The following is a 25,020-nucleotide window of genomic DNA, read 5'->3' as shown; positions in this document are numbered from 1 at the left end:
CACATCTATACGGGGAAAGATTCTTCAATGATCGAGGAAGCGAAATGGCTTCGACAATTGTACCACAAAGCTGGTCATTGAGTCTATAGATGACCTTGATGGTGGCCTTTGCCTTTGGTTGTACCAATTGTCTATATCACATTGCCACTCACGAGGCATCTCAAGCTTCGGCGTACGGATGTCATCGGGACTATTTGTCGCATATGCCACCTCAGATTAAGAATCTGGTCGAGAAACGTGCCCAGCGCAAGGAGCAGACCGCACTGTAACAACATCTCCGTTGTCACATGGAAAGATGTAAAACAGGAAAAGATGTAAAACAGGTCACTACCATCTTGACCTACCACAATGGAGATCAGTACGTGACCAGGGTTTCGACGTATCAGTAATGAAACCTAAGGCGGTGGCAGATTACAGGACTATTTTGCGGATTCTCGCAGAAACACATAGTGGTAAGCTATTTTTAGCTTACCACTATAGGGAATAGGAAACGCAGCGCTGAACGCCTCCAGGCCTTCAAAGATAAAATTAGAACTATTAATGGAATTGGTTCATCTTCTCGGATGCAACTATTTAATGATAATGTTTTTCGATATTAGTTTCCGTTTATCAAGATCCTGCACAATGCATTACGCGATTAATGATTCTGAAATTTTTAAAGCTGAATATCAGCGTTACTGCTTACATCTATGCTCTGGCTTATCCGAGCATCCGCAGGCCACACCACCAGAAGATGTTAATGAAGAGAATTCTAACGAAGAATTAGAAGAAGACTTTAATGAGAAACAGTCCAGTGAAGGTTTCACTGGACTACAAGATTCTTCAATGATCGAGGAAGCGAAATGGCTTCGACAATTGTACCACAAAGCTGGTCATTGAGTCTATAGATGACCTTGACGGTGGCCTTTGCCTTTGGTTGTACCAATTGTCTATATCACATTGCCACTCACGAGGCATCTCAAGCTTCGGCCTCAGATTAAGAATCTGGTCGAGAAACGTGTCCAGCGCAAGGAACAAACCGCACTGTAACAACATCTCCGTTGTCACATGGAAAGATGTAAAACAGGGAAAGATGTAAAACAGGTCACTACCATCTCGATCTATCACAATGGAGATCAGTACGTGACCAGGGTTTCGATGTACCAGTAATGAAGCCTAAGGCGGTGGTAGATTACAATAAACACATGGGAAGAGTAGACTTGAAAGACAACCTAATCCCCATCATTTTAAGCGAAATCGCGGGCTCAAACGGTACATGAAAGTGTTCAGGCGAGGCATGCAGGTTGAAAAGCTGGGGATATATTGGGGATGCCGAAGCTTAGGAGAACTATGCCCGGCAACCGCTTCTACTTTTTACTACGTTTTTTTTCTTCTTCATTTCGCCGACAACAATACCCTTCATCCTTTTGTGTTGTCTTACGAACGTAAGCTCGCAAAAATTGCATCCATAATTAATCTATTGTAACATAAAATTTTCCCGCCTTTATAGTCCTCAGAGGTTCATAGTCTGGAGGAATCCTTTTGTGGAAAGGCCACCTTAGCTTCAACCAACCGAGTAACCGACTCAAGGCGGCTCATTTCGGCATTAAGTCGTATGACTTGTGTGAAGCTGGAACTGGTTACTTATTGAGAACCCACCTCTATGCTGGGAAGGATTCTTTGATGACCGAGGAAGCGATAGATGGCTTCGAAAATTGTACCGCAAAGCTAGTCATTGAGTCTATAGATGACCTTGCCGGTGGCCATTGCCTTGTGATAGACAATTGGTACAACCAATTTTTCGCTCACGAGGCATCTCAAGCGTCGGCGTACGGACGTCATCGGGACTATTAACAATCTGGATTGTAGCAACATCTCCGTTGTCACATGGAAAGATGTAATACAGGTCACTACCATCTTGACCTACCACAATGGAGATCGGTTGCGTTGCCAGGGTGCTGGCGTACCAGTAATAAAGCCTAAGGTGGTAGTAGATTACAATAAAAACATGGGAGGAATAGACTTGGAAAGACCAAAAACGAAGCCTTACGAACGAAAGCACGGGCTCAAATGGTATATGAAGGTGTTCAGGTTGAGAAGCTGCATAAGTTTTAGGCCAAATTTCTGTATTTTTCTTGCTCCTTGACTTATGCAATTGTTGTAAATAAATAACATTTGACAACTGTACTCAGGATTACTGTAATATAGCTTATAATTTCAGTAAGATTTTCTTTTTTGATAGGTTGATTGAACGCGCTGCTTGTATCTTCCTAGTTATGTAAAACCACCAGAGGAATTGAGTCGTTTCTGTACTGACATCATATGATTTGACATGTCATTGAAAAATAACGATCAAAACTATATTAGAATAAGACAATGGCAATATGTCAATAGATCTAACTGTAGTGCGACAAACTTGTGCAGCGGATTAAAAAAAATAGTGTAAGTTTAAATATGAAGTTTGTCATATGTCACCCATTGAAACAAATTTAAGAAAATTACTTTGACGAGCCTAAAAACAGCGGCAGCAATTACGTGGACTGCCTGCAAGAAATACAAGATACATTATTACAGGTCTAGAAAAAAAATGGGTACCATTATTACATTTCTAAACTTTACACCATACATATTTGCGGATGACCTGAAATTCACAAGAAGCGTAGAAAGTAGATTTGATGTCTGTTTACTCCAAGATGACCTAAATACTGGTTTTTTGCTGCAAAATGGGATCTGGCACATCAAATTTACAAAAGGATGACATTGGCTTTCATATGTTAGTTATTTTAAATCACATTACTTCTCGTAAAACTTAAAATTTTAATTTATAAACGTCCTCTTGTTTACGGATTTGTTGACCAACATGCTTCAAAAGTTTCATACATTGTGCGGATCAATTAAGCGATTGTGAGCGACTGTTTTAATTTTAGTAGTCATGGAGATCGTAGTTGTCACTTTCACTGAGTGTTAGTGATTTACCAGTATGTAAATAGTTATGTCAACGACAAATGAGTACGTATGCCTATCGGCTCTCGTAAATACATTCCTTTTTAGTTTGTGTTTGTTCTAAATTCCTCCAGTGCACGTATATTGGCTAGATATGTATTTGTACTTACAAAACTTACGAATAATCATGAATTTTATTACGATCACTGAGTGTTAACTTCGATCATATTGCTTTTAGTCGTAGAATACATAGCCGGCTTTCTTATTTTCTCGGCGTCAAAAAAACCTGCATCAAAGGTTTGCTTGGGCCGATTGATGTAAAAAGTTTAACAAATCAAAAAAGCAAAGGAAAGTTGTTGTATGCATCAGAAGAGGATTAAGTTTTATGCCAAATGTGTAAAAAAATAATTAAGGAAACATTTAAACGACAACAAACAGACTATCACGATTTTATACCCACCAAGTCTTAAAAAAATGTACTTATCGGCAAAATCTTGTTTCAGTGTATTAGTTACCATGCCCACGAAAGTGATTTCACAAATCATAATTTGGAATTGGCGAGCATAATCGTAGAAAAATATACACAGACAAGAATTTCTCCTTTCTTAATAAAAGCACCAAACCCAGAAAAATGTATTAAACATAATTACACAAAAATTTAAAAACCTATGACAGATTTTTTTGATTATTTTGACGTGACTTATTGTACTTAGGTTTACAGTAGATTGCATTAAATACTTGACTGGATAATAAATGGGAAGCGCCGAGGGTTCTCATCCTGTGTAAAGTTAAAAAATGAGGTATGTGACGTAACATTCGGTCACCGTCTAAAAAACCTTTTGTTGGATATGGAGCTATATTCTGTGGACGATTTTATTAAAAATTGACATTGTATTTTATTGCAATTACTTGAATGTAATTTTATTTTATACATAATTAATTTATAATTATTATTAGCCATGACATTGTAATTGATTTATTATCTTTTGACATTTTGATTTAATTTATTATCTTCTTTGTTGATATTCTTTTATTATCATTTTCGACGATCATATTTACGTTGTTACCGTTTTATATTGTGTCTAAAATGTGTTGTATAACTAAATGTGAAATAAATGAATCTAATCTAATCTAAAACAACAGGCTAGTCACCTGTGGAAGAAGAGGATCGGTGGGCTTTATCGGACAAGGCCAGAGTTTCAACTCGGGTTTCATGTACGAGGGCTAAACGATTGTAACCAACTATTGTACTTTCTGAACTGCAGATTCTGTCGTTGATTCAAAAACCAATTGCTGATGCCAACAAGTAAAAAGAACAGACGTATGTTGCTAACTCTAAATTATCTGATACGTAATGTATGGTATTGTCAACATATTCAAAATATCTTTGGCTGTAGGTGTTCCAGTCTAGATGTTGCACACAGGTGAAATTTACGTAAGATGTGGCCAAAATTAAAAAAAAAAAAAAACAAAGTTACTCCGATTCTAAATTAGTAGCCTAATTTAGGAACAAGACATTATGGCGCCATCTTTGAATGACCATTTTAACGTTTGACACTTTTTATTCAGATACCCACAACACTCGATTCAAACAGTTTTGCTTGTTGAGTACATAAACGGCCTATATACGTCCCACTGCTGGGCACAGGCCTCCCCTCAATCAACCAGAGGGGGTACGGAGCATACTCTACCACGCTGCTCCAATGCGGGTTGGTGGAGGTGTTTTTACGGATAATAGCCGGGACCAACGGCTTAACGTGCCCTCCGAAGCACGGAATCATCTTACTTTTTCGGACAATCAGGTGATTTAAGCCTGAAACGTCCTTACCAAACAAAGGACAGTCTCACAAAGTGATTTCGACAATGTCCCCATCGGGAATCGAACCCGGACCTCCAGATCGTGAGCCTAACGCTCTAACCACTAGACCACGGAGGCTGTTGGTTGCTTCGCAGTCCTGCAATGGGCGAGCAAGTTCAACATCAGCATGTTCACCGCCTTGGACGCCGAGTACGGTCCCGTCTCTGCTACGCACCAAACCATGCACGTCGAGCTGAGGCCGCAGCACCGCGGCGCCTTACCTTGGTACGCCTCATCAGGATGTACGGCCGCGCCTAGAGTCGTACTATGCCGTGAGAGGCTTGGTCCAGTGTTCCTGCCTCTTTCAGTTGACCAGTGGGAACTTCTAACTATAGGCCGTGACGGATACAGCGTAGGCGAAGCACTGGTCTCGAACGTGATGTCCCCGTCACTAACATACCACATGCGTGACAGTAGGGGAGACGATAAGGCCTTGGTGATCAACCAGAAGATGATGTCAAAGGCAGTAGCCCAACGAGCCTGGTCTGTGGACCCAGCAATGTATCCCGACCCACCAAACTTCGCTTTTTTTAGCGAAACAGGTCGCTGGCGAGAAGGAAGGAGAACCTGGGACGGCCAGCCAAGCCACAGTCGTAGGAAGGGGGACGCTGGGACCAGTTCAGGCAGCGCCGATCCAACAACCACTGGCCCCAGTGGAAGCACAGGCCACCCCCATCCCCCCCACCACTCAGCCGCCTAACAACCTGACACCCGACCCAGCGCCCGTGTCACGCGGGACTGGCCCAGAAAGAGAACACTAAAAATAGCCGACAACATACGTATGTCTGCCGACCTCCACGCCACTGCGCACAACAGTCACGAAAACCTAAACGTGCCATCAAACCCAGGATCGTGGGAATCTCCAAAGAACTCGGGGACTCGGTTAGACATACCCGTGATGAATGGACGCCTCGCGGACAGGGGAGCGAGCCTGTATCGAGTCAGTGTTGACGATGAACTGGTGGGAGCGCTAGAGCGCATCGGTCCGTTCAAACCCAACGTCAGCAACTTGGACGTGCTGGTTCGCTTCCGTGTTGAGCTTAAAGGTGGATTTCCACTGTCAGACACGGCATTCGCCAGCGGCCTTTTCCTTCTATATGACTTATACAACAAGATGGGACAATCGAACATTGCACGTACTTTGTTAGGACTATTACACAAGATAGAAAACAACTTCTTGAAGAGATTCCGCACAGATCCAAAAACCGTCAACTCAAATTATAAAGATGACTTCGTTCGCCAATCTCTTAATCGAATTTCAAAATGGGCCTTCCCACGAGTATTCTCCCAAGGACCTGCGTACATGCTCCTGATGCACCTCGAAACTCTCGGTGGCAAGTGTCCAAAATTATACAGCAATATATAGGCATAACAGACTTGACGTAATTTTGGCCAATTTTTGAGCGAATTTCACCAGTGTGTGTTGTCTAAATTTCAGTTCACCGTTGGCGTTCAATGTTGGCTTGATTGTCAACTAATATTACTAAGTATTACTTTGTCAAGCTGTTGACACGACACGGCTGAGGTAAACGTGTTGGGAGAGCCGTACTGACGTTTTGTTGGCTTTTTCAGAGTCGTACTAATAGAGTTAAAAAAGATATCGCAATTCCGGCGAGTATTTTACCCTACAAAATTTGACACTCCTACTAGTGTTTTTTTTTAGCTTCAAATTTCTATTTTCATTTTTCTTCTCCTCATTGCGGCAGATGGTTTACCTTCTCCCGTCTAATTGCTCTCGGCCTTATTAAACACCTTTTTTCGACATATTTTGACTTTAATTCCCCAAATGAATTTTCGAGTGTATCGATAGTCCTTTTATCGACAATAAGTAGCATCTTGTAGCGGCCTCACTATGCAACATATACTAAGGATAGAGCGCCTTCAGAAAAGGTTTTTATGGAATCTTTCATCAGAAATTGGAATGGCCGGGAAGTCTATTTCGTATAGAGATAAACTTAAGCGATTCAAAATGAAAACGCTGGACCAAAAAAGAACCAAACTGGATTTACAATTTTTGTTTAAAGCCCTTCGAAACCTTATAGATTGCCCACAATTACTATCACTCATTCGATTCAAGGTTCCTGCCCGATATCCATGATCGACAGTCAAAATTATATCAACACCCTATAGGAGGACTTAGGTTCTAATTCACCTATCCCAAGAATCTGTAGATTGTACTGATTCGGACAATATTATATTGGACATGCAAATGCAGTTAGTAATTGGCGAATTGTGTGTTGTGGTCATAAAACTTAAATCATATCTGCAAAAAAGTGAAAGGAACAAGTTATCAACATCGGGGTACAAAACTACCTATTTCTCCCACCAGGTCTGTTGAGTGTTCTTAAATTTTGACAGTTCCCTATACTATTTGAGTAAACAAACATATTGTTTTGGTTATATTTGCAAAATTATAGTGTTATATTTATTCCCTAAACATCAGAAAGAAGAAAACTGGCTGGTTTTCTTTTTCGTAACTCATCCTTCAGATGGGATGCAGTCCACGTTGCTCCACATTCTATAGCAATTTATCACGAATTTTAGCTGGACAGTATGGAGAACTGACAAAATTTAGGAAAACTCAATAGTGCTACCGCCTACACAACAAAGTTCCTTTTACTAAGTACCTAGAAGTTAAGAGTTTGAAAGACAATTATATTCTGAAGAAAGCTCAAAATTAAACCGAATTAAAGGTTTTTTAAAGTCAAAACTCAGACATCATCATCAAATACATAAAACGAAATTAAAGTTCAAAAAATACTACAATAGAAAATTTACTTTATGGTATAGTTGGCGCGCAATAAAAGCGCTGTATTGGAGAAGTGGTTAAAAAGCGAACTACGAAAGGGCATGATGGGGCCGACCGCCCGCCTCATCGATCCGCCCCGCCCGGTCCAACCGCGCGCACTTCACTCCGCCTGCCATGGCTTGCTCACTTCACGACGTTCGTCTTATGTATGAAAGTAGTATCTACAGGCTTTTATTGTTTAGCCTCCCCCATTAACAAAACTTACCACTTGGCGGTATAAAGGTCATTCGCAGGCGGACCACTGTTTAGGCTGTTACATTAGAAGACTTGGTCGTGGTCACTTTTTCTATCTTCGAACATTGTTCAGCTTAGTGCCCTTCGCGGATTCAAAGTCTAAGAAAGCTTTCAATATTCTAAGAAGATTCTACAAAAGCTGAGTGTAGCTTTATTCACAAGTCAACATCGCGGTAAACTTAAAATTATAATTCGAGTTTCATTAAGAATTTACACATTAAATGTACTGTGTGCTTAACCTATAATATCTTTGTTGACAAAGTGGTGAAGTGTGACAAAGACTTATTAATTGGTGAATACGAGGAAAGGTGATTTTAGTGACAGAGTGGCCTATTTGCGTATTTAAGAGAGTTGTATCACCGACGACATCATAACTCGTCACCACGTTTCGCCACAGCAAATTACGGTATTCAAATCATTTTCCAAGAAATTCGCCAATAAATGCACGAGGACAGTCGGCAAAGGCGGCGTCATTGAGTCGCATCGAGGCCTCGCCGAGACTGGCTGGCGGGGCGGAGTGCGAGCGCGGCGCGGGCAGCGCGGCCGGCGGCGGCGGCGGCGGCGCCCGCCTTGGCTACGGTTACGAGGCGCTTTCAGCCGCCAGCGACGGTAGTGAGGGCGAGCACGAGGAGGGGCCCGAATATGCTGCCTTCGAAATGGAACTCTCAGGCGGAGGGGATTCCGCAGAAGGGCCCTCCTCTCGTGGCTCTGCAAAAGTTAATTTCCCGCCTGAGGTGCAGTTGGAAAGAAGAGCCACCACTACCTCCGCTATGGCTACTGCAGCATATCACCGCGGTCGCGGCCGCTCTATGAGCGCCTGGAGCGACATCAGTAGATCAAGCATCCGCTTCGAAGAAAGGTTTGTACAAATTCTCATATTATTTTTTCTACACTCTATTACTATAAGATTACTTGTAAGTTTCATTACCTAAATCTCAAAAAGGATTTATTGGTATGTCAAGTACTTAGACAACATGCGGTTAAGGAAATGTTGTTACAATAAGGTGCGTGGAAATTAAGTGTGAAGATAGTTCATGCGCTGAAGAACCGCCCAAAAAGTGTTTTGTACCTTCTAAGAGGATTCTACATCCACTCACCAATTTTACATGATTATTTAAAAAATAAGCGTGCGCTATTCTCGTCATGAAAATTGCTTGACGCATTGTACCGTATCGGGCTTTAACGCGACATGCGCATTCGAAACCGCGGCTAGCGGTTTTCTCGGAATCGAAACGGCTTTAGTATAAAAATTCGATTTCGACTATAAAGCGATTGTATTATGAGTTTGGTTGCATTACACGTCAAATTCGAAAATAAGTCATACGTATTTGGTGCTCTAGTTCAACACAAAGTAATTATAAAGTCAATCGCAAGACCTCTACCGGATCTTGAATCATAAGTGTTAATTTAGCTAAAGAAAGTAATAGTTTTAGATGTATAGCCAAAATATTCGACTAACAGTTATAGCTAGTTTTTACAAGGTCACGGATCTTGCACGCGGTACATCATTTTAGAAGAGTGACTATTAGGTACTTTAGCAATAGGTAAAACTACTGTTTAGCATCGACGAATTTTTTGTGTATTTTATTTATTTTATAATAAATCATAGCTTCCAAACATGTGTGTGGGTGTAGTTTATTTATACAGCAGTAGGTAAACGTAAAGTAGACGATCATACTAATAGAGTTCTATGTTTCTGTCTTTGATGACTTCTTAAGATGTATCCAAAGATAGAATGAGCGGGGATGTAATTCGACTATGAAAGCTAACACTTTTATGTTACTCTCTATAGCTAAGTTACTGACACATCAAACCTATGGCCTACTTAAAAGGGTCACGTGGGGAGTCGGAGCAAAATATGTGATAACAGTCAACATTGATACTTGAGATGGATTTATGAAAGGATATAGACAACAAAATACTGCAATTGATTTTGCAATAAATAAAACGACTGGTGAGACGAGACCATTAAGATTTTCATGACGTAAATATACCAACATTGACAGGGTTATAGAGCTCCGAATCATCCAACCGCCCCAAGACAATAAGTATTTAGAAATAATTGGACTCTATCGATCCAGCCAGTGAAATGTGCAAGTTCTTCGAAGTCAATTCGAAAGTCAATTGTAGCTCCCATCAAAATAACCGTCAGGGACATAAGATATTATTATCCTTGGATGCAAAATTATACAGTGATACATCGACGCTTAATCAGATGACATCGAACACACCCACTCTTAATCCTATATTCATGAAGATCATCCGTGCTCATATGGATGATGTTAAGGATGAGCTGCATTCCGAGGGAAGTCCTCAATTTTTTCTGCATAAAATGATAGCATCCGATATAATTAAAATGTTAAATCGAGATGAACTCTTTGAAAAAGGACCTGGCCTGTGAAGATGGAAAGGGGGTGGTTACGACCTTATTAAAAGGTGTAAGAAGGTTAGTTAGAACATTTGACATATGAAAGGAGAAATCACCCATTCCCTGTATCTCTCCCCTTACCATCTCGCGACCAGCAAATACTGGTACAAGCGGAAACGATGGATATCGTGATATCAAAACCAGTACCCCTGCACCGGGCAAGGCTTTAGTGGACTCCCCGAACAGTACTGATATACCCGGATGCTACGATGCCTGCTCTTCGTCACCAAAAAATAAGAGCTTTCAAACTGCTTCTCCTAATCACGGCCGCCCTCTCCAGCCAGACTTCACGTCCTCTAGTGATGATGATTCCGAAGACGAGGACATGCTGGAAGAACCCATAGACGAGAAGAAGTGGAGGACGAAATTTCCTAATCTCCCGGGCACTTATTGTCCCGGACAACTCTTTATTTCTACACTTCGGCCCAAGTACCTAAATGCTTCTTTGTTTCCAGCCAAGTGAAAGTCTTTGAAGAGAAAGGATCCTGTTCAGGCCTGGAATTCCCTCAACCAAAAACTGGTACATTACTTTAATTATATTTATAAAAAGCCAAGGGTTATCTGTTATCCCTCGTTGATCTTCAGACGGGGATACAAAGCGCTATTAAAAAGGCCTTTGGGGAGCTGTCATTAAATAATCCAGGTGCCACGTCTTCTCAGAAACGAGAGATTATACCAGATATTGCCGGACGAATGGAGATCTTAATGGCTAAGATCGCCAATAACCTGAATATCCTGCAGAGCTTAAACACCAAGATATTGGGACAGGATGTAAATGTAAAACCTCTATACGTCCCCTCTCCCGCAACTTTAGAGAGAGAGAGAGAAATTATTTTATTTTGCAAAACTGCACACACAAAAATCAAGCAAAAAACAAAGAAGAAAAAAAACAGTAAGATCTTACAATAAAAATAAAAATTACAAACAAAAATACATACAAAAGTTGTGTGCAGTCAGGAAAAAGGGGTACGACTCAGCGATGTGCTTGCTTCATACAGTATGGAGCAAGCGCTGTTATTCTGCCGCCCCTTTCTCGTCATTCAAATCCCAAGCAAAGATTGTGCGCATAATAGTAAAAGTAGTACATGTATTGTGTAAAATAAAAATACAAAGTTATGTGAGTGTAATTTTTCAATATTTTTTCAATATTAAATTATAATTGATAAATAAGTTAAAAATTGTTACTTTCAACGAATAAAATAAGGTCATAAACATAAAGGAAAACTGTAAAGTAGAATAATAAAAAAAAAAATAAAAAAAAAATATATATTCTCAAAAAGTACCTTTGTGCCGCCGTCAGAGCAACATTTGTTTGTCAAGCAAAATCTGTTTAAGTTGTCTTTTAAAAGCTTGAACGCCAATGGTTGGTTTTCTAAGTGGCGGAGGTAAGTCGTTCCAACATTTTGTTGCCTGATGACGGAAGCTGCCCTCAAATGCCCTTGAGCTGTGATAAGGTGTACTGAGAACGAACTGATTTCCTCTTCTGGAGTTAAAGGCGAACTGTTTCCAATTAAGTTTGTTTATAAGATAAAATGGTTTTTCACCCTTAATTACAGACAGAGTCAACCCCGCGTAATGTAGAGCAGCGTCTGCAAGAAATTACACCACAACAGACTTCAACGCCTTCCGATCATACCTATCTAAGGAATATGTTTGACGATTAGTTCCAGAAACACAACCAGCTTAAATAGAAGAGAAAGCTAATATTCTTCACTATCAGATCTTTCATGTGTCATCTAGGCCGATGGCCTTCAAGGTTTCAATTCCCATTGCTACCAACTAAAGCTGTAATAATACACAAAACTAATGATCTATCTAAGTATACTGGAAGTATACGTACATGTACGGTGTTTAGGGGTCAAAATTATACCATTTAACCACGCTGGTGTCTTAGCCTTAGTCTTAGCCTGAACATCTCCATCAACTCCGGTATTACAAACAAACCCGGTAAAGCATTAAAAATTTCTACATTATATTGCTACTTACGTCTAGTCCTTAAGATGTTTGCTATTGAAATTAATAAGGCGCTGACTTTCGAAAACAATTAAAAAGTGAGCTATATTTCATTATTAACGGGCCATCCTGTATATCTGAAAATAGCTAAAGCAAATTTTTAACAATTGATATTTTTTACTCCGTTTGCAAACGTATAACACTATCTAACTCGGAATACAAAGCTTTTGATGAACATGAAACGGGCGGGGAAGCGCGAAAATTACGTGAATGACACGACGCAGTAATATGCTCCCCTACCGTACATGGGTAAGTCCTTATGTTCATGTAACTATTTACATAAGTCTCTATAAGACTTATTCGTACTTATCTTAATATATCAAACATGAAAAACCGTTCAAAAGTTTATCATATTGACGTCATTACTATCAAGTATTATACCTACCTTATAAACATGTAAAATAGAAATCGAGATTAATAACATAAACAAACATCAGTCATTGTCAAAGTGACCTCACACTGATGGTATTTTTTTTTTGAAGAAATTAAATTTGTGGTAATTTTATAAATAATAATATTAAATCTTATTGTAAGTACTTAAATAAATTTACTTTATTCCTATTCTCTTATTCTTGGAAACAGACTGTATTTAAAATCATATTCATTTCTTATATTCGAGTCTGTAAATATCTCGAAATCATTATCCATTTAAAGCTAGGAACGAAATGATGTCGGTTACGAATTTTGTTATTTTTACTGAGGTACCTATGTCGCACGCATGTGGTATCGCTTTTATCATATCGCATTCTTACGATCAAAATACGCCACTATACAAAATACGCCATCATAAGATTTGTTTTATATAAAAGAGCCAAATGATTATAAATGCTTCATGAGACCATTTTTTTGTTAATAAAGTTTATGTTTTAACTAATTAAATTTTCGTTCGTCCGTCGAATATAAGTATTCCAAATAATTTAACAAAAGAACACTTTCACTAGGACTTTTTATTATAACCGTACGTGTACAGCTTGGATCGATCACTTTGACTATTGATTTTCACTGGCTCGTGGACTATCCACTTCGCACGCACCTCAGCCTACTTACTTATCGAACACCAATCAAACAGAAGAATACATTGAATAACTGTAAAACGTGGAAAAAATAATGATAAATTCAGGGAATAGTCTGCTGACTAACTATGTACCTATATCAAGACAAGAAACTATTGTAGCTTGTAGCGGAAAGTCCATTACCGATATAGAAACTAAAAACGATAGGTACTGATAATGTTTCGTAAACTAGATATAATGAGATCCTACAAAAATAAGACAAAAGAATACAGAAACAAAATGATAATATACGTAGACAGCGTTGAAGATCTAGATCGATTTTGTTGTTATAAAATCCTGAAGAGAATCTGAAGCCATTGCACACAATCACACGGAAGACGAGTAACTTGCGCATATAAACTGTTTGATGCAAATATTTCAGGGTTAGCCGGGGTGATACAATAAAAGTTCAATTGAAAAGATAGTTATAAATACACTCTTAACTTTTTTTGTTAGACCCCAATTGACAATGTTACAATTGAAAACAAAATACCATGCATGCAGTCAGTGGCATCTACATCATCTTCTTAAACAAGTCTAACTAACTAGCTACGCATAATTTGAGACACAATCATACTGTCGAGACTTTGGACGGTTGCGTCTGGAAAAATACTTGTTTAATGAGTTTATATTATGCGCTAACTTTTGTACATACAACATGAATACTTAGCCATTATACATCCGACTGCTGACGTCAGGCGTCACCTTAATCAAACTGAAAGGCTACAGATAGAGCATCCTACCAAAAATATTCTCATGTAAAATATAGCCAAGACGAGATCATATTGAGAGAGTATGAAGCATGTCTCCATATGAGATCTGACAACCTTTTGAGATCACGATCGATACGATCTCGGCTTGGCTATATTTTACATGAAAATGTTTTTGGTAAGTTTTCACTTCTTTTTGTCAGATGCTTGTAGGTACAGTCAATAACATAATTATACATCAATGGGTACAGCCAGAACCACGTGTGCGAACCTTATCAAGGGTTTCGACCAATAGACGAAGCGTATGCTATCTACGCAGCTAAAACTCATACGGTCTTACGAAATACTTAATGTCAAAGAATGGAACATATGAACACACGATGTCAGCATGGCCCTAGTTATACTTGAAGTGAAACTATTTCTGAATTCATATTCACTTAGTAAAAAAAAGTTTTCGCTCCAAGAAGTACAAAAAATGCGAGTGGTCAGTAGGCAAAACTTCGTCTGCGTACCCTCTAAACGCGAGCGTGCAACATGCTATTTTGCTCAACTGGGCGTGTAAGTCTGCAATTTACCAAAAGAAGGTTCGACTTCATCATTATTTTCTACTTACTACTTCATTTTACACAGCGACATCTAGTTGCAAAGAGACATCTACAAGCAAAGCGCTGTCAAGTCAACCAAGCTACGACGCCACAAATTTATCTTTTCATAAATACAACTCGACCGCATTAATAAATTTGTCTCTGTTTGGGGGAGTGAAAGTTCGAAGTTTTAGAATTATACTAATACTAGCTTACATTCCAAATTTCAGCCTTCTAAGACATCTGGAAGTACCTTATAATTTTGTTGATCGTTGGTGAGTATCAAAATCGGGGATTTTTACATATCAATAAAATGTAAAGTAGTCTACTGATGACAACTTATCCTGACAATTTGGTTTATTTGGTATAATCCAAACCTGAGTTATGAGGGTTCAAAAAATTGACGAAACGTTTCGAGAAAAAGTAGGTAGTGCCCTGCCCTGACGCTTCGTTTTGCTCGTCTTGGCTCCACTCCCGTGCATCCAGATACTCCACCACGCTGCGCTGCTCTCCAGAGCGGTTTGACCATTAGAACCGACTTTTATTCCTGTTTTTTCACGTTGCAGCTATCTATTATGGAGCTATGTGCCGGAGTAATTTAAAACAAAAAAAAAACTTCCTTGAAACCTAACCACTTAAGAAATTATTTTACTTTCTCCTCTTTCTTTATATATAATATATACGTATTGTATATGTATATACGTATAGGTACTTAAAGTATTTGTAGCATCTATTTAACTGAATATTAATACATATTATTATGTTAATAAATATATAAATTATGTTTTATGTACTGCATTAGACAGTCCCGTATTCCCGAGTAAGGTTGTCTGGAAGTAATTACTACTTAGCAATAAGGCCGCTGATTGTACTTATTCTGTCTCATGTATTATTTCTGCCCTATTTGGTGTGTTAATATTTCTGCAGTAAAGAGTTGTGTATTGTATTGTATGCGTTATTAATTATTAAAATGATATTAATTCAGTAATTTTGAAGTTGCATTAACATCTCTAAAGCAAATAAGTTTTATACATGTTAACAAAACTATTACAATAAATTCCCTTAATGACAAATAGTTGTAGACGTAAAATAAGGTTTAACTTTATGTTGCTGAATTACCAATTCAATTATACGTGTATACAATCAAAGCCATAAGCCTCCTGAAACACAGATTTATTTTTAGTTGCGACCGACGGAGAGCGCTGCTCGCTGTCTCCGATTTAATTTCGAAATTGAATCAACTAACGTGGGAATTTTTAAAGAAACCTAACAAATGTCATAGACAGTTTCCTAAGTGTAGGTACACCAGATAGCTCAGTAATTGGGCAAATACATAATAAGCAAATAAATAATACTTTCACAAATCTCATACCAAAAACGGGATGTGCACCAAAAACATTATGAAGATTTTCGCTCCAAGAAGTACGGACATCATCAAAAGAATGATTCTTCTTTGCTACAGTTATACCAATAGACATGATTGAGCATTTTCCAGTAGGAGATTCTCTTCACCTAATCGATTTGGGTATAATGAAGAGACTATTGTTGTGTTGGCGAGACGGAAATTTAGAAAAACTTATCTATAAATGGAATGATAACTATTTATAGTTTAGTCAGATAATCAAATTATATTCCCGTATATGGGTCAAAATCAAAGAGGTGAACATTATGCTTCTGACAAAGTTTTTCTTAATAAAATAATGTTATATTACAATGACAGTTATTTCAAAATAAAGGTTTTGTGCATAATTACAAGGCACTTAGCATATTTATTTTTCTATAATAATGTTTTATTTGTTTTTAACCAAAAACAAGTCTTAATTGTCATTCCGGGAATGCGTCCTTATACCAGGTGTCATAGTTCAGACAAGTCAAAAATGTTTACAATTAGGACTTAAAAATGTCATATTTTACTATTAGCTTTTAAAACTATCAAATTAAGAATTTATCTATAAATTAAATTAATATAAATTTAATTTCTTCATATTTTGGCTATTCAAATACTGTCTGACGTTTATCAAATCATTCCGTGAACGCGGAGGTCAACGGTCGATTTATTTAAAACAAAACACCCCAGGTGGCGTTAGTGAGCAGCAGTGTGAAGTTCGCTTGTGAAAGCAAACGGCATGCGTCGTGTTCACGGAAAAAAATAATTGATTTTTTTGGTAAGTACCTTTCAATTTGATATATGTGAAGCGTACTTTAATTCCCTGTCACTACGGGAACGCAGTTTGCTGATAGGTTTTTCGAAAATTTGCATACTTTTTGCAAAATTTCTATAAATTTTGCAGCTTACTTGTTCATAACCTCTAAAACCAATATCTAACATGGCGGCGTCAAGCATGACATGAAAATATTTATTGAATAGTCATTTCGGGAACGGTCATTTAGGAAACGTTCTCGTATATGATGGACGTTCCCGAAATGACATGGGCGTTCACGAAATGACAATCTTTGAACAAAATTATGCTTTAATGCTTTTGAAATGCATAACAAAGTAAAATTTTGGTTTCAGGTATCAAATTATTACCAGTAACATGGAAGACGATAAAAATGAAGATAAAAGGAAGTCCAAAAAACGATTAAAACAAGATAGTATAGCTTATAAGAGGCATCGTGAAAAGGCTAATGCAAGGAAGCGCAAGTTTTTAAATAAAATGACACCTGAACAAAAAGAGATGAAGAGACTGAAAGATAGGGAATATTACCAAAGAAAGAAAGCTGAAAATAAAGTTAAGACTGTTAGTGATATGACTGAAAGAGAAAAGAGGAAACAGAGAAAATTGTGGAGAATAAATTCACAAAATTATAGACAGAAAAAAAAGATTATGAAAAGTATTTTAGCTAACAGCCCCCCAGATTCTGAAAATGAGATGGAAAACGATATTCGAGTATTGAGGAAAAAATCAGGAAGAAAACAGGTTAAAAAAGATAAAGCGCAGGCTTACAGAACCGTTAAAAAACAGAAACATAAAATACAAAAAATGCAAAGAACCATAGATAAGTTACGTAAAAAAGTAGAGAGAAACAGAAAATGTAAAAAAAGAGTTTCCCAAAAAAAGTGCTGATACGCCTACTCGCAAAGTTAATGAATTAACAAGAGGATGTTATGTACGAGAATCTCCAAAGCGTTTCAGATCGACTTCATCGAGAAAATAACGATATTGGTGCTGGTACATCGTACGGAAGTGACAAAGAGAACTTCCATCCAAACATGATATGCCCAAAGACATTTTTGCTAGTAAATGTACCAACTGAAAATAAAAACATCAAATATAGATATGTTGCAGTCGCTGACACCTCAGTTGATGAAGATGGTGAAATAAAAGTCACCTTTCTTCGTTGTCAGCGGAACTCACCAAAAATATTTACAATTGAACAAAATGATGTTTCATATGTCCCCTGTGAACAAGTTGTTAAAATTTTACCCACACCGGAATTACAGAAAAAAGGTAGACGTAGTTTTTATTGTTTTGATGAAAATATGGACATATTCGAAAAGTGAGGTATTGTTAGACTTTAAGTTCAAACTTTGAGACTCGAGTTACTTTGTGATATTATGTTAATGTGATTATGCGTTATTGTTTCTTATTCCTAATGTCTGTTTATTTTTAAACTACAAAGTGTAGATTTTGATTTTAAGCATTGATGTGCAATCTTAATGTTTGTTGTTGATTGAAATTACACACAGTTAAAATTACAGTTAAATTACAGTTTAAATTTTGATACTCATGTTCCTCATTCCTTAAATACAAATAAAGGTATAATACTGTAAATGTGAATTATTTTCATTCATAAAATATGCCAAAAACCGGGTGTTGCGTTCAATCATGGAAAGTCGACATCATTTTAGGAACACTCCCATCATTTTGGGAACACTCCAATCATTTCGGGAACATCACATAAACGGCAAATAAATCATAAATAAGTAATTGTATAGTTAAAACTTGCATATACAAGATGAAATAATCTTTAAACTTTTGTGTTCATATTATTATTATATAACGTAGAGCAATTATGTATACAATAAAGTGAAATTTTGGGGCGGAATTTACACAAATTGAAAAATTATTGAGAGTAATTTGAAAAATAAGTGTTTTGATTATGAAAATATATAAAATAAGAAGATTTTACGATTTAGGAACAGGCTTATTACAGTTTATTGAAGGTGAATCTTAAATGTGTTGATTTATTTATTATTTAAAAAAATAATTTAAAGTGTTCCCGAAATGACTTATGGCCGTGGCATTATTCTTATTAAAAGCTACAACTTCTAAAATAAATATTTATGTGCGTGCCCCTTCACAGGTAAGGTTCTTGACAAATGACACAACAGACTCCACTTGTTAGTTTTCTTCAAAAGGAAACTTAATTTCTCAGTTATTTGAAAACCTAAAATGCTCACCTCTCTGATTTTGACCCATATACTTACGTAGAGCGTATACGTAATTACATCCGTAGGGATATAACTAAGTTTATTACGAATACAACTATCTTACTGCGACGTTTAGATAGCACAATTCTATTAGGTACTTATACCTCGGTGTAATACCTCAATTTGGAGGTGCTGTGAAGCAATTTGGCTAGAAGTCCTTTCGATGTAGATCATGAAGGAAGCCATTAAGAGCTTTCTCTGTAAGAGTGAAGGATCAAGGTGTATTGGCAGCCGGAATCGCGAGCGGCGGGGTGAGACGTGCGGGGCACAGGGCGGCCATCTGGCGGAGGGCAGTATCTCGTGGGCGCCGCCACCGGCTCAAATCACATTTAGTCTTACAAACGGTGTGAAACGCACGGCGATACGTCACAGCCGCGTGCGAGCCGCCTCGCCACCACGCGTAAACATTGCGCGCCAAACTCCTACAGTGGCTAACCTAGTGCTAACTACTATAGTAGGCAAAACATGTACAATTTGAGTGTTAGAAACGATGTTACTTCAGCACAATGTACACAATATTAATTTAAAATCTTGTAACCACAATACACTTTTCTCATCATTACCTATTTAAATTCAGGCAAAACTATCCCTCTTTTGTACTTAATTTATAATATTAGTTGGATGGCGAGTAGCAGTAATGGAATTAGGAGACGATATATTTTTCATTTACGGACGCAACGGGTTTGTATTTTATTGTAATGTAAATATTAAAAGTTTGGAATCATTGGTAGTTGTTTCATGCACTATTTGAATCACGCTAATGTAATTTAATTTTGGACTGTCGATATAAGCAATACATACATAATATAGATTTGTTTTATATGTTTTGAACTATATTACTTAAATCACCTCGGGTAAAATAAAATCATTTACGATCATTAAAATCAGTTTCATCGTAGTAGTTAAATGGCATGCTTTCAGACACAGTCCAATGCAGTAGCGCGCATGAAAAACAATCCAAATAAGTAATAAAAATTTCGAGGTCAACGACAAACAACTCACTGACGACAAAAATAGAACATTGTGCAACGGCGCACCACTTGAGACACTGGCACACCTCTTTCCTCATCTCCAGACCACACTGATACCAACAAACCTCCTTTCTTGATTTCACCCAATTTTTTGCTGTTTCACTTATTATCTACCTTTTACATTGGTTTCTTGCAGGAAAAATTGTGATTATCGACGGCATCTTCCTTTAATTAGTTTATGTAAATGAATGCATTGCAGCAAAATAACATTTGTAATTTATCCCAATAATATAATTCAAAATAATAAATAACGTACCTAGACCCAAGTTGAGGCAATGCAAATGTTTCGAAATAATGTACATATAAATTATTGTATACGATAAAAAGAATCCGAGGGAAGTTGACACAATTCTGTCATTTTGCTTTATGCACAAAATTATACAGGGTGGCCCAAACGAGGTGGGTTAATAAATAAATGGTATGAATCAATAAGGCATCTTGCTGGCAAGCAACCCTTTTGACGTGAACTATCATTTCGGTTTTGAAGTACGTACATTTTAGCTTATCGATTTTCCATATCTTTTCTATTCGGTGGATACAGCTACACCTTAAAATAAATTTAAGTAGTCCTAGTAGATATCGAGTTAAATAGCGATATCACCAGTACAATGCACACAGTACAGTGCATGCAGTACAATGCGCTTACAATTTTATTAGTTCGGCAAAATATGCTGTTTCAACTGACCTCTGTTTCAAAACGCTTCGGTCTCCATTATGTACGATCGTAGCACTCGAAACACTAACAGATATCATGCATTAAGATCCGCAGCTGTTGTATGTGTGTGGAGGTTATACAATAGACACGGTACTGCGCGCGTCAGCTATTGAATATCATAGTTATTAAATATTATGTCTAGAAATAGTTAAAGTAACTACAATACCAGAAGTCACTTGATGAACGTGGCGTTCGCTTCACTGATTCCAAAACATCAAATGGGAAGTTAATACCCAAAAAGCTTTTTACCCATTTAAACGAATTAGATTAAAAGGCACGATCTTTCATACTTTGCTTTTATGAAGTACCTATCCCCTTCGCTTTTATACCTTTCTCTTATAAAGTCCCTTCTTAAACGCCAAGCACGTTTCAAAATAGGAACCTTCCGTTATTTTTCCCGGCCGCTTTAACTAACTTTAGGAACTAGAATGTCGTTACCAATAAACTATTCGCCGTGCTTTCCCATACAAGTGAACTCTCTTATTTTTGCGGACGCAAACTTATGACGAAATTCGCAACTCTATTATGTTTTGACTAACACAAAAGTTATTAGAACTCCATCGGTAATTTATTACTAATACACTTCTCATCAAAAAAATCGGAACACCTTGCAAGTTTACGTTTTGTCAGGATTATCAGAAAAATGTGTACATTTAGGAATAAATGTTAAATGTCGTTTAATAGTGAGTAATATGAGCTTATCAAATCTTAATGTTAATGTTCTAAATTTAAATGAATTTTTCATAGGTTTCGTATTTTGTTAAATGAGTCATTTTTATTCCGTATGGAGTATAAAGGAAATGGATAAAACAACACACGTAAATGAAAAAAAAAGCTAAAAAACGTTTATTTAATAACTTGTATTCCCTCCCCGAGCTCTAATTACTGCTTCCATACGGTTCTTCATCGATCGGATGAGAGTCACGATCACATGCTGTGGTATATTGTCCCATTCCTCTTGGATTGCATCTTGCAGCTGGCTAAGTGTTTCTGGGGCAGGATCTCTTGCTCGAATTCGTCTCTTTAATTCATCCCACAGATGTTCAATGGGATTCATGTCCGGGCTTCTTGCTGGCCATTCCATAATAGAGATATCGACTTCGTTAAGATAATCTCGTACGACGCCCGCGGTGTGAGCCCTAGCATTGTCGTGCATGAATATGAAGCCGTTGCCAATAAAATGTGCATAGGGCATCACATGAGGCTCGAGACACTCTTCGACGTACCGATGACAGTTTAGTGCAGGCAGACGTGGCCCAGACACGAAAGCAAGCTCTGTCTTACCGTCGGCGCTGATTCCTCCCCAAACCGTCCACGAACCGCCACCATAGCTGACCTTTTCTTCAATGCAGCATTGTGCATAGCGTTCTCCGTCTCTTCTGTAGACCTTGTTCCTTCCGTCGTTACCATACAGCATAATTTTACACTCATCAGAAAAGAGAACTTTGCTCCACTGTAGGTATGACCAATTTAGGTGCTCACGTGCAAAGTTAAGGCGCGCTCTTCGATGGTCTGCAGTTAATTTCGGCCCATTTGCTAGCTTATGCGGTACCAGTCCACGATCCTTCAACCTTCTTCTAATTGTAGAGTCACTTACAGCCACCCTTCGTACAACACGAAGCCGCTGCTGCAGTTGAAAAGCGTTAAGGCGTCGATTTCTTAAAGAAGTTGTTACAATAAATCGATCATCTCGCTCAGAAGTGACCCGATTCCTGCCAGATCCTGAACGGCGCGTGAACAAACCAGTCTCCCGATAACGTTTATAGACTCTATGAACAGATGACAGGCTTAGATGCAGTCTTGCAGCCACAACACGCTGACTAAGGCCAGAATCCACCAATGCCACAACTTGGGCGGCTTCTGTGGGCGAAGTATCCATACGTTTTAGAAAAAAATCCTTTTTTCAGACGTCCCAAAGTCACAGTATTGAAATAAAAAACAAAAAGTTTAAGGATAGGCGCCAATTTTTAGTTTTTAAACGCTAAATGTACTCCAACCCTAAACACACATTTGTCTCAAAACAGTGATTCATTTCGTTTATAAGATAAACAAATGAAATTCTAATTTTGAATTTAGAATTTTCGCTTATTACTGTAATGGCCAAACTGCCAGCTATACATTTATGTATTTTTTTTCATCGTTTGAATTCTTTTTTGTGTTAAATTCAGACAGAAACAATGAAAACAGAAGTGTTTCGATTTTTTTGATGAGAAGTGTATATGTGAGATTACAAGCAATTTCATATTATTATGGATTTGGTAACCGATTTTGTGAATAACAACTGTCTTAGTTGCGTAGTTTCGTACCTTTTACATAAGTTTAACAGCTACTTATTTTGGCCAAAATTCAGTAGGAAGACACACGATATCATCAAAGCAGCGGATGGAAAAGAACGGATAATAAGAGACCTTTTCCACAAATGAGGTCATGATCAGAAACTTCAGAATGCATCAAAACCGCCCAATCTCTTAAAGTTAGGTTACGAAAATGTTACAATATCTAGTAATGAAGAAGAAAGAAAGGGGATTCGTAACTAAAATGTGTTTTCGTCTTCAAAACAATTATTCTAGAATGTATGTGTAATTGTCTAATTGTTTCCGCCCGGTTAAAATATATTGAATTGCAATGAAAATTCTACTTGATTTACGCATTTTTACAAATTTATAATTTTCTTTGTATTAGCTAAAATAATAATGGCGCACTTATTTCAGTAGCAATAACGAGATAAAGAGCAGAGGATATTATCACTGACCCTGACAACTTGAACGTAGTTGAGAAAATGATAGTTAATTAAAGGGCTGTCTGACCGCTATAGTTAATATCTATAATTTTTCTACGTTTAGCATTATTATAAGAGTAAAATGGTTGGAAGAATGGTTGATCAGATCTGCCATAATATCGCAATTGGCAATCATGTCTGATTTTAGGTTTAAGAAAACGTTATCGTTAATCGTATCGTTAATCGTTACAAGTAATAATACCCAACTGTGCACTTCTTATTTTTAGTTTCCGTTTCAGATCAATTAAAGTTATAAGAAAGTTGAAATTAAGTAACCTTCATTTCAAAGATGACGCAGACGATAATTTTCTTCGTATTTTTTATCGTGCAGTTTAAAAGAGCGACTCGTACAAGGAAAGTCTAGATCTCCTGTAAACATGTCTATCTCAGTGACAAAGTTATTAAAAGTTTATCCAGGACCTTTTAATAAAGTTATTATGGTTGGTCCCTTTGTTGAATAACTGGAATCATTTGTATAGGTACTATTATAACAACGTGCATCTAATGCAGTGAACAAAATTATATTAGTGCATTTCATTTCATTTGTATAGTATATTAATTAATTTAACTGGACGCTATGGCCATGTTTCGCGTTCGACACATCGGTTCACTGGAGTGTTAACTGTATTCAGCATTGCTTGCCAATGCAGTTATACGACAACAACAGAAGTAGGTACCTACGTAAGCACTTTCATTCAAGTATTAATTGTATCTTTAATTGCTAAGTTCAAGCGAAATGATTTAAAACAATTATTTCATGCAATCAGACATCTACAACTTTGTGTGGCTAAAACTAACTTTGGATAAGAGCTGTCCTCAACACAATTGATACTTTCAAAATTCTTTTCTGAAATTATTTTCTTTTTTTGGAAAATTTTGATGTTTATAGTTCTTTTAAAATTGTATTATGTGTTCTGCATTATTAGAAACCAGAATATAATGCAGAAGCAGAAATAATTACTTACATTCGTACGAAACGGTTTATATATTCACTATAATTTTGGATTTTAAAATAAAATGGCGTCATATTCAATTTGCAATAAATACCTTTTCAAAGATGAGCCAGAACAAATGCTAAGTTACGCTTGTTTATGTTCAAAAATACTACTTGTGTACCAGCATAGTAATAAAAAGGGACAACTCGTCACTAATGAGAGATGCCGAGGGCAGGTCGCAGATCTCGCTAAGGAGGTCACAAGGCAGTCATCTCAAAATGTAACAATTCATTCTTCCTACTTACCTACACAAACATTTTATAGTTACCGTTAATTCACTGTTATTAATTTCATATGCACAGAAAGGTACACGTCCATTGCAGGCTTTAGAATCAGGTATTTAGACACTAACAAACTGCTACTAACCATCCAACTAATGAACACGGAACTTTTGTACTCAGAATTATTTTGTATGTAAAGGATAAACGGAATGAGTACAGCATTAATAATCGTAT

General features: G+C 37.4%; 2 protein-coding genes across 6 annotated transcripts in view; one reads left to right on the top strand and one right to left on the bottom strand.

The window, feature by feature from the left end:
* The window catches only part of LOC126380003 (zinc finger protein ZFP2-like), a 138,140-nt gene that overhangs the window by 2,969 nt on the left and 110,151 nt on the right, over positions 1 to 25,020 (bottom strand). The window lies entirely within an intron of this gene.
* LOC126380001 (potassium channel subfamily T member 2) overlaps positions 8,480 to 25,020 on the top strand; it is a 94,539-nt gene continuing 77,998 nt past the window's right edge. For 4 of the 5 annotated variants that reach the window (XM_050029063.1, XM_050029061.1, XM_050029060.1 and 1 more), the window contains exon 1: positions 8,480 to 8,682. In XM_050029063.1, coding sequence (XP_049885020.1) covers positions 8,480 to 8,682 — 203 coding nt within the window. Of the gene's footprint in view, positions 8,683 to 19,658; positions 19,727 to 25,020 lie in introns of those variants that run through there. The other variant, XM_050029066.1, reaches the window with a different exon arrangement.

This window comes from Pectinophora gossypiella, chromosome Z, assembly GCF_024362695.1.
Source record: "Pectinophora gossypiella chromosome Z, ilPecGoss1.1, whole genome shotgun sequence".
NCBI classification, from domain to species: domain Eukaryota; kingdom Metazoa; phylum Arthropoda; class Insecta; order Lepidoptera; family Gelechiidae; genus Pectinophora; species Pectinophora gossypiella.
This window is presented reverse-complemented; position numbering and strand designations above follow the sequence as displayed.